Below are 11,408 nucleotides of genomic sequence, written 5' to 3'. Positions count from 1 at the left end.
GCTTGGTTTTCAATTCCCAATCATTGTTCTAAAGACCTGTATAAAGGGTCGGACATTGATTTGCAGGAGTGCTGCCATCCAATAGGTGACGCTATAGAGGTATTGTTCTATCTTCCTTATTTGCAATTACCATATATACTCGAGTATAAGCCTAGTTTTTCAGCACATTTTTTTATGCTGAAAAAGCCCCTCTCGGCTTATACTCGAGTGAGGTAAAAAAACCCCGCAATACTCACCTCCCAGCCGACGTCTGTGTCCTCGGCGCGCTGGTCTCCCTGGCGGTGCAGCAAGCTGCTTGAGAATTCTCCCCACTGTCATCTCCTTGCTCAGCTTTAAATTCCCACACCGTCAGCGCTGTGTAAGTAAGCGCTGTGATTGGATTGAGCGCCAGCCAATCACAGCCAGCACTTGATCATTCACAGCCATTCAGTGAATGCCATCACTGAATGGCTGTGATTGGTTTATCAAGCACCGGCTGTGATTGGCTGGCGCTCGATCCAATCACAGCGCTTACTTACACAGAAGGGGAATTGAAAACCGAGCAGGGAGATGAGAGCGGGGAGAAGTCTGAAGCAGCTTGCCGCACCGCCGGGGAGACCATCGCGCCGTGGACACAGAAGCCAGCTGGGAGGTGAGAATTGCATTTGCTTTAAACCTACTATATACTCGAGTCTAGCTCGGCTTATACTCAAGTCAATAAGTTTTACCAGTCTTTTGTGGTAAAACCTATTGACTCGGCTTATACCCGAGTCGGCTAATACTCGAGTATATAAGGTATATACAATGTAACACCTCCTAGTACAAAGGGACCCTACCATGGCTTAGATTAGTTTGCCATGCCAAAATGGAGGAGAAGGGCAACATTAAACTTCGGCTTGTTCTCCTTTCTTGTGGCTTCTGTGGAGTGAGTTGTAGTTAAGTTCATTCTCTCTGAGAAGAGTCCCCTTTGTACAGCTCCAAGTAGCTGAATCGGCAGCCTCTATGATTTTAATATTTGCTCTCCATCATGATAAATTAGGAGTACTATTAATTTAGTGATTTAAATTGATTTCAGTATTATCTCTATTTAGTCTGCAGTCTCTTCTTAGAACATTAAAATGGAATGATCTCAAAGCATAAAAAATATTTCACTGATTCTCTTTTTAGTGGAAACATTTATCAGTCCACACAGGGAGTACGTAACAAAAATGAAAAAAGGAAGGGTGAAGAAGCCCTTTACCGTCTGTATTTGTGTCCAATATCAGAACTGATGCTTATCCATAAATTAGGGGATCATAATGATGATCGCACAGAAGAACTCAGTGGAAGTCCCAACCACCATAAAGCAGTGAGCTAAGCTTGGTATCTCTGGTTTTCCATGATAACAGAACTTCTGAGTGATTGTGGTTAAGGGTCCTTAACTCAGTCAGGCGTCCAGTCAGTCGTGCAAAATGTTGTGGGTCTTCTGGGTGGTAAATCTTTGAATACTTGTGTAAAATTCCTAAAAGTGGCTCCTGTAGTTTTTCAACACCATTCTTGTTCTTTAAGAAGGGCCGATCTGTTTTTAAATAAAAAAAAAATATATATTTTTCTTTTTCTATTTATCCAATAACAGCATTGTTATTACTAAGCAGTATTACCATTGGCATAAGAACATGTATGAAAGAAGAGATCAACGCACCTGAAAAGAACACAGTTATGGCAGTGAGTAAAGCATATTCTGCGTCAGTCACATTGAGGGAGCCCATACTTCTATAAAAGTTGAACAGTGGGGTAATGAATTCTTCTGTGAGATCTGCAACATAAAACACAACATTTCTGTTACGTGTGCTGCTGAGACATGTTGTTCTATTGTGTTTCCAGCAGCACAGCACTCTCAGGGTTAATGATTGAGCTGGCTGGGTGTGGTACTGTCTGCTAGCCAATCCCCTGGATCTGTGCTCACATATAAACCCAGCTCCTGGTCAGTCTGCATGGCCCCTCAGGTGAGTAGTCATGAATGCTTGTCTGGTGAGGGTTGCAGTGTGACTTGGTTCATGTCCGTTTGTACGTTTAAATTCTGTCAGTTTTGTGTTAGTTTGCTGTGTGTCCTGCAATCTGTGTAATGTCTTGTCGCAGCGTGTGGTGAACTGTGTCTGGTTCTGCTGGACTCCTGGTTAGTGTAGGGACTAGCAGTATAACCAGGAGCCGTGAAGTGGCCTGCTAGCTTTCAACATATTGTACAACATGTCAACTAATACCTGGTATTTATATTCAGCTTCCTATCCATTACTAGTGGTTGCATGTTGTATGGGGTGTATTCTGGGTCTGTCACGTGGCATGTGAATGCATCCTGTTCTGGTGCGTGGCTCCTAGGATCAGCTAGGGCCCAGATCTAAAGACCGCTGGCCTGCCCTTATTGGGGCAATGTCCCCGCTTAGGTATGGCCATGCCAACCTCCCGGTAGCCAGGGCCAGTTGCATGAAACCGGTGTGAGGTCCGTGTGACCCTGGTGATACCCGTGTGCGTCCCCCTCTGGTCACGATCGTGTGCGTCCCGTGCTTTGCCTGCCCACACGATCGTAACAATTTCATTAAAGAAGCTGTTAGGGTGGTTCCACACCTACAATGGGGATCACACTTTCCTGCTCAGTGAGCAGGAAAGGGGAATCCCTACGACTGAACGGTTCCATCTCTGGTCGGAACCCAACAGTGTCAGGCGAACCCATTGACTATAATGGGATCTGTTCTCTTTCTGCCCAACTGCCGAGCTTTGGACAGAAGAAGCGCTGTATGTAGCTCATTTTCTTCTGGTATTTTGAGCCAGATCTGTGACCAGAGGTCCCAACGCAGATGTGAAACCGGCTTTAATTTTTCCAGTGTTCTTGGTTACAATGGACAGCAAGCCCACTTCACAACTCAAAAAGTCTTAACACCTGACTTCTAATAGTGTTTGCGCTCAAGGATGCAGATAGGCTAAGACAGTACATCCGTCTCAAGGCACTGCCCAGCAGTTAAACTGGGGTGTAAGGGGACACAATGCAACATAACTCCCCCAAGGGAGCAATCACAGTGCCCACTAGGTTAATTATATGGACTGCATGCAAAATGACAAGTGCATCATATATGAAGCCACTGACTATAATAATGTAAACACATGCATAGACCAATATTGTAAACACATGCGTAGACCACGTGCCTATGCTCCACGATACATAGGGTATGGGTTGAAAATGTACATAATCAGATCACATAACATAGATCAATGTATATAAGCTTGCAGACTGCAAATATAGAAGTAAGACAACCAGACCTGCATTAAATGTTTGAGTATTTTGCCGAGGATTCGGTTCTAGAGAATACAGAGGACATCTGTCAAAATCCTGAATATAGTAATATTCTCCTGCGTGGCTTGGGTATTTTGCAAGGCCTAGGAAAAAACATTTGTATTGATGTTAGGTTGTTAATAGTCAAACAAACATCTCAGTTTATTTAACTTATATAAAAATGTGCTTAGTATTTGTGAGTTATTTATAGGAAAATCACTTCCTAAAAATGGCTATTTATACAGATTTTAACCCTTAGTGACTAGCCTATTTTGTGCCTTATAGACCAAGTGATTTTCACTGTTGCATTGCAAGAGCCGTAACTTATTGCCATAGCCGTATGGCTTTTTTTTTTTTTGTGGGACAATAGGTAATTTTAAGGGCACTCCTGTGGTGGGAGACGGAAAAAACTGCTCAGAAATTCCACCACTATTTTTGGGGGTTTTGTTTCTACAACACTCACCATTTGGTAAAAATATATATATTTTTTCTGTGGATCAGCATGATTACTGCAATACCAAGTTTATAGAGATGTTTTTTTTTTATTTTTATACTACTATAGCACAAGAATACCAAGTTTTTAATGAAAAAAAAATGAATCTACATCACGGCATTCTAAGACCCATAGCATTTATATTTTTCCAGCAACGGAGCTATGAGAGGTCTTGTATTTTTGCAGAAAGAGTTGAAATTTTTTTTGCTACCCTTACATGTAACCTTTGAATTGATTTTTATAGCTTTTTTTTTTGCAAGACGAACAGAGGAAAAATGGCACTTCTGACATTATCTTTTAAAATTATTTTAAGGGGTGTTCACCATGCATGAAACATAATAAAATATTTTCATTGTCTGAGTTGTTACAAATGTGGTAATGCTTGTTATGTGTTGCTTTTTTTTAATCCATTTATCCATTTACAAAGGTTTTTTTGTAGTGTAAAAATTGCTTTTTCTTTAAACTGGATTTAAAAAAGAAAAAGAATTATTGAACTTTTTTGACACTATTTTTTGTGTCTTCAAGGAGACAAGATGCACTAATTTGATTGGCAAGATAGTGCACTGCATTATTTATGTAATGCATCCTACTATGTCTATAACAGCCGCCTATTGCACTGATGGACATGGGATCTAATAAGTTGAGTTACATGGCAGTCATGGAGGCCTTTGCCAGGCCTCGGGCTGCCATGGGAACCCATTGGTACCTTGCGATTAAATTGCAAGGTGCCAATGGTTGACAGGAGTCCTCTGCCCCTGTTATCTCCTTACATGCTGCAGTTGCTATTGATTGTGGTATGTAAGGAGTTAAACGTCTAGGATCTGAGGTTTCTTGTCTCCTGACAGTTAGAGCAGGTGCCTAGCTGTCAGTAGTCAGTCAAGCCATCGCTTTAAAAAGATGTAAGTGCAGGTTTAAAGTCTGTTAGTGAGGACAGTAAAAAGGTGTATTGGTGGTCACTAAGGGGTTAGTGTAGTTATAATTTTTCCCAAAACTTATGAAAATATTCAAAAGTAAGAAGTTAGTTACGTTGAAGATTCCTGGTGACCACAAGGTGCTATAGTCCATCTCCTGGTGTATTATGGTTGTATTATGAGTGAAGGCTAAACTTTTATTTGAAATAAGACAATAGACTCCAGCATCAAGTAAGGGCTAACACCCACATCCGGATTTCCACTGCGTGAAATGCAGCGAAAATCTGATGCCTTACACCGCAGCTCAGCTATTAGGTTCTATTGAACCTAATAGTTCAGTGTTCACGCTGCCAAATTTCACTGTTGAATTCCGCAGCGTGAAATGGCCGGCGGTATGTCCTACTTGCCGCGGAAATACATGTGGCCAGCTTTCATTATAGTCAATGGAAGCCGAACAACACACTATACTTCCACTGTGAGCACAGTGGAAGTATCGCGTGAATACGTGGCCCCACCCACCACATCATCTGACACTGCGCGGACGTGTACGGAGGAAATAGGGTCTCCCGAGTTGGTTGCTATGCGACAGGAGACAGTTACACCTATTTTTCCTGGTTGGTGAGGCAACAGAGAGTTTCTCTCGGGGCTCCAAGGATCTTTCCCAAAATATTTTTCCGATTGGGGTTGAAAGTATATATGTTTTATTGTTATGTTTGTAATAAAATTGGCTGCTGTGGCCAAACATTTATCCAAAAAGAAGTTGTCGGTGGTTATTTTAGATAAGATGGTGGGTTGGAAAGGTTACAGCAGACGACTCGTTATACCCAGGTCAAGATAATAAATGACAAAGTAAATTACCATCGTCCAACTGTGAGCATCGTGTTGCTTGTTGATTGTATATTTGTGCAGAACGTAAAAACATGGCTTCAACAGTGGATCCCTTTAGAAGAGCAATTTGATCATCATGATCCAGAATTTCAAACCCTGGAAAAAAGGAATATATAAAATATCAGAAAAACATAATTATATGCAGTCTTCTAGGGTACAATACATGTGCTGTATACATAACTTTACTCAGATTTAAGGAAATACATGTGCAATAGTACAATAGTAAGGGATTGTTACTGGAATGTGCCAACACTTATAAACTTTGGAAAACAAGATGTTACTTTCAGGATATGTTCACGTGTAGCACAAACTCTGCGGCTTTTCCATGCTTTTACAGTACAAGCCACGTGGATGAGATTTTAACAATTCTCAAGTTAAACTTTGATGCATCTGTAAGGGTGCATTCACAGGAGCGAGGGTAATATTGATCCGAGAAACTCAGACAAATAGCGCACTTGCAATCCTGAGATTTCCGCTGTAAGGCCTCATGTCCACGGGGAAAATCAGGCCCGCTATGGATTCTCCATGGAGAATCCAAAGCGGGTCCCTCCTGCCCCGCGGACATGAGCGCTGAAAATAAGAATAAATAAGAATAAACTTACCTCCCGCCCGCTCCGGTTCTTCCCTTCGCTGCGGCGTCATCTTCTCTGCGTCGCGGCCGGATCCTCTTTCTGCGGCCCGGCGGATGCGCAGGGCACGTCGGTGACGTGCCCCGCGCATGCGCCGGCCCGAAGAAAAAAAGATCCGTCCGCGACGGAGAGAAGATGGCGCCGCGGCGAAGGGAAGAACCGGAGCGGGTGAGTAAATTCCGATTTTTGTCTCCCGCGGATCCGGACGGCTTCCATAGGCTTCAATAGAAGCCGCGGGAGCCATCCCCGTGGGAGACCCGCATGAAAATGGAGCATGGTCTAGATTTTTTCATGCTCCATTTTTTTAAAAATCACTTTTATTGACCATCCGCGGGTATTTATCTACCCGCGGGTGGTCAATGCATCCCTATGGGGTGCGGATCCGCGGGCAGGAGAAGAGTTAAAATCCGCTGCGGATTTTAATTCTTCTTTTGCCCGTGGACATGAGGCCTAAATGTGTTGTGATTTTCACACGTGTTTTGCATGCGAGTAAAAATTTCATGTTGTTTCAATAGGAAAAATAGAAAAATCACTTCACACTCGCATGAAAATTGCATCTAGCAATTTTTTGTGGCCATCGGAAATAATGGTCCATTCTTACACAGAATCACCCAAGAATAGGATATACATTAATTTTGCAATTTCGGATCATTGGTCATTGAAAGCAATTTGTTCTTTTCATATCGCAATCGGTCAGATATAGTGTGTGGCAAGCTAAAAGGGCTAGTTATTCACACCAATCCCCGGACAGTGGCCCGTCTGGTGATAATGGTTTAGACTGTCCTGCCACAGTCGGAAATATCAAAATATTACATCATTTATCCCGCACAGCAAGTGCCGTAACAAAAAAGCTCAATGGCAGAACAACAGTTTTTTGTCATGTTCCCAAAAAGTGGAATGAAAAGTGATCCAAAGCATATGTACCACATATTGGTACTAATAGAACATACAGCTCACTCTGCAAAAAAGATTGATGGGAAAATAGAATAGTTATGGGAATCAAAATCTGGCCACAATAAGCATTTTGCTAAATTTCAATTTTTTTTTTAAATAAGTCTAACATAGTAAAAATTATCTGAAATTTGTATATTTGTAATTGCACTGATACATAGAATAAAGTTAATATGTCATTACTGCAGCAAGAACGCTGTAAAAACAAGACTCCCCACAGCAAAAAAAAATACAATTGTGGTCAATTGTGTTTTCTTTCCCATTTCACTCTCAATTAGAATTTTTTTGACGTTTTTAAATATAAGCCCTTCCTTGAAAATCCTACCTGTTTGTCTAAAAAAAAAAAAAAATTATATATATACTCACCTTTCCGCCGCTGCCATGTAAATATTCCCCACGGGAGTCCCCTTGTCACTGAAAAATGTGGGGAGTAAAATGTGGCAGTTGTCACAGCTGTGGCAGAGGATTTCTTCATCCCTGCGGGGAGTAAAGAATTCCCTGCCACAGCTGTTACAGCTGTGGCAGAGGATCGCGATATTCTCCCATTGCTTTCAGTGGGACCAGCACTTCTGCAGTCCCATTGAAAGCAATGGGCTGCTGGCAAGCCCTGTAGGGATTTTTGGGGAAGAGCTTTAAAAATAAGTGCTTCTCTGAATATCATCCCTAGAGTGTGTTAAAAAAAAAAAAATTATACTCACCTCTCCTCAGCTGCCGGGGCTCAGGCGCGTCTAGCCTGTCTTCTCCCTGCACTGCTCTGAATCTCTTTCAGCAGGCAGGGATTTAAAATCCCAGCCTGCTGAAAGGGCTGTATCTGATTGGCTGAGCACTCAGCCAATGACAAGCAGCTCTCAGCCATTCATTGAATGACAACTGAGTGCTGCCTGTCCTTGGTCACAGCACTCAGCCAATCACAGACAGTGCTTGGCCATTCATTGAATTCTATGAGTTTTCTATGAAATTTTCTGCATCTGTAGATACCAAAACAATTGGAATATTACATATTTTTGGTACAAAGGAAGTGAAATTCACTATAAAAATGGGATATAAAAACTTATTTTAAAAAACATAAATATGAATGATTGGCTTATGTTTCTCTCTCCTTTTGTGAATCCAAAACCATTTTTAACCAAAACAAATGCTTTCCTTTGTGACAAGGTCATACCTGGGAGCCTTTTTGTGAATTCTACAAGCACTTGCACATGCATCACAGCGGCTTCAGAAATGTGGTAGAATATTTCTTCTGGATTTGCTGATTCTTCTAGCTGAGTCAAAATGATAAAATGGTTATTCTAAAATTTGGATGATTTAATAATTTGTAAATTTGGACAAAATAATTGCATTTAGACGAAAATGTCAGATTTTAGTGAAAAACGGACTGATGGTATTCTGCGTGTATGTGTGTTTCATCCATTTGTATTCCATATATTTGTTTTGTACTTCCATGTATCATCAGGAAGGTGGCCCATTTCCTTTTAGTGCTGCTTAGTAATGATCTTTGAAAACAGAACTCATACAGATGTAATCTCCGTCTCCACAACGACCTCCCATAGTGTACGTGTTTCCCCATTGTAAAAGGCTTGTATGGAGCAGTGGCTCTTGTCTAGGCAGTTTATGTTCATGTACTACATTGTGCCCACAGCAGCTCTTTCAAGAAACACTTCAGGTTTTCTTTCATTTTAGGGAAATCCATCACAATGTGACTGTCTTATGCTATGAAAAACCCAGTTCTATAATTCATCCCCACAGGCTATGTATTCTGAACTTTTCTTATAGCCTCTAGTTAGCATTCTGACTCTGCTCTGTATCCTGAAGTCAGTGGCGTAGATATAGGGGTTGCAGTGGTCACAGTTGCAACCAGGCCCCCAAGCTAAGGGGGCCATGGGCTTCCCTCGCCACACTGATTTCGGCTGCCTGTTCTTATTTTGTCAGACCCCCCATTATTTACACTATAGTGCCCATCACAAGAAATAATGCTGCCTTCTTAATAATAATTCCCTCTGAATAATTCCAATCAAAGTCACCGTGGTCCCTTCTGTGCAATTGTAGTACACAGACACCAGAGGTAGTACACAGAGGCAGATGCAGCTCCAGAGACGAGCAGGATCTAGAAGCAGATTGTGGTGGTGACCATTTTATAGAGGGAACATAGCAGCACTGGAGGGACACCCGCCAGGCCTGACATTCTAGAGAGCCAAAGAATGGGACACCAGCTGCACCCCTGGAGTGAAGCGCCCCACAGTGTGCAGGAGGAGAGGGAGACTCCCTCCCGACATTGCCGGTCACCCAATGGTGCAGAAGAATCGGCACGGACGCTGCAGCAGGAAAGCGATGTGGACAGTGAAAGAGATTGTCTATGAGCGGATTACTACCCCCGTTATCCCGTGAGGTAAAATCCCTGGCCAGGGTCAGGGAAAAGAACTCATGAGACTGCAACAGCGTTATCGCAATATAGTTATGGCGCTGTGGTTTAGGTTAATCAAGGCCTCGCAGGAGAGGGTTAATAGTCTTAGAGTTAAATTGTGATTTTATGTAAACGGTTTATGATAAAGTGTAAGGCATATGATGTGCTTATGTGATGTGTGTGTGATATAGCGTTATGTGATGTGTTAATAATGATCTTTTTTGTCTATGATGCAGTAAGTATAATAGCGCAGTTAGGCACATGGCATAGAGTGTATATGGAATCAAGTAATGTAAAGCGAGAGCGATGATGATTATGATGTATGATGAGAGACAACCTCTGTATTCTAGTATGCTTAAGATATGTGAAATGTTCAGTAGGTAAGTACGCCAGGGCATTTGAGGTCGAGGCCTATGGCCATAAAGAATGATGGTTATTAGAGATGAGCGAGTATACTCGCTAAGGCACATTACTCGAGCGAGTAGTGCCTTAGCCGAGTATCTCCTCGCTCGTCTCTAAAGATTCTGGGGCCGGCGCGGGTGACAGGTGAGTTGCGGTGGGGAGCGGGGGGGAGAGAGGGAGAGATCTCCCCTCCGTTCCTCCCTGCTCTCCCCCGCCGCCCCCCGTTGGCCCCCGAATCTTTAGAGACGAGCAGGGAGATACTCGGCTAAGGCACTACTCGCTCGAGTAATGTGCCTTAGCGAGTATACTCGCTCATCTCTACTGGTTATGTATATAGCGGTTATACTGCAGCAATGAGTGGTAAAAGATATTGATAGCAATGTGAAGAGGCGATGAAAAGTCATGTGCCTTGCCGCTTCCAGGAGGAGTTAAAACAGTAATGTAGATGTATATAAGTAAGTAATGAGAGTCTCTTTATTAATACTGTCACTTTAAGTGAAAGACTTTAATGCTAGTTATTCCACAACGTTACAGTAGCACCAACCCTCCTAAGGAGAGAAATACTGTTTATTATGCATACTTCAGTAAAGTTATTATTGTAAAAAAAATGTGCTGCCTCTGCCACCATTTACCATCACCATACCATCCTGAAGCGGTATCGCACCAACACCCGCGACCAGTAACACTTCATGAATAATGTACTTCTATCTTCCATTTCTGGCTGGAGCTTCGGGGGGCCTGACAGTTTTGGCAGGGGTGCAACCGATGTGGTTCTTCTAGCTGCGCCACTGAACATGAGTCTTATGGAACAAAACCTCACTACTCAATACCAGGGCCCTGCCAAGTGATATCAGAATCCATCAAATGTGCCACTGATGACGATTTTTATGGCATGACAATGAATGATAAACCATAGTAATATCGTTGTAGTAATACAGTTACTCAGAAAGTAGTGAATCATGATAATAACTGGTGAGTGTAAATGTGCCTGTAATGGGAGTGTATTCAGGCTTAGTGCCTAGAGCAGCATATCTGCAAATACGGCCCTGTGAGTACTTACAAATAACTTCTGTTCCTCTACCGGGGAGCTATATTTTTGATATGCAGATATAATATGATCAATCAGCTTGCAGTCTTCTGCTGTCAATTCCAGCCGTGTTATCACCTGCTGATGTCAAAAGAAATCACAAATTAACATCTGTGCATAATAACCAAAAACTAATAAAATCAGGTTGTAAAAGATTTATCTGGTTCAAAACTGAGTACTTATGTGACCTGCTTTAGGGCTCCTCCCTGCGATTGTCAATGGGACTTTCTAATGTTAAACAGACATCACACAAAAATTGCAAAGCACCAACTTACAATGTGTTTTTAATATTTGAAAACCCCATTGATATTTGTGTTAAAAAAAACGCAGCGTTAACACTAAGGCCGGCTTCACACGAGCGTG

The 11,408-nt window shown here is 42.2% G+C and overlaps 1 protein-coding gene across 1 annotated transcript in view; it reads right to left on the bottom strand.

Moving 5' to 3' along the window:
* Window positions 1–1,298: 1,298 nt before the first annotated feature.
* The window catches only part of LOC136626528 (bile acid receptor-like), a 68,311-nt gene continuing 58,201 nt past the window's right edge, over window positions 1,299–11,408 (bottom strand). The window contains exons 6-11 of the mRNA XM_066601583.1: window positions 11,019–11,123; window positions 8,318–8,417; window positions 5,546–5,671; window positions 3,271–3,387; window positions 1,661–1,774; window positions 1,299–1,537 (exon numbers count right to left, since the gene is read on the bottom strand). Coding sequence (XP_066457680.1) covers window positions 1,299–1,537; window positions 1,661–1,774; window positions 3,271–3,387; window positions 5,546–5,671; window positions 8,318–8,417; window positions 11,019–11,123 — 801 coding nt within the window. The remainder of the gene's footprint in view (window positions 1,538–1,660; window positions 1,775–3,270; window positions 3,388–5,545; window positions 5,672–8,317; window positions 8,418–11,018; window positions 11,124–11,408) is intronic.

Source organism: Eleutherodactylus coqui, chromosome 4 (assembly GCF_035609145.1).
Source record: "Eleutherodactylus coqui strain aEleCoq1 chromosome 4, aEleCoq1.hap1, whole genome shotgun sequence".
Taxonomy (NCBI): Eukaryota; Metazoa; Chordata; class Amphibia; order Anura; family Eleutherodactylidae; genus Eleutherodactylus; species Eleutherodactylus coqui.
This window is presented reverse-complemented; position numbering and strand designations above follow the sequence as displayed.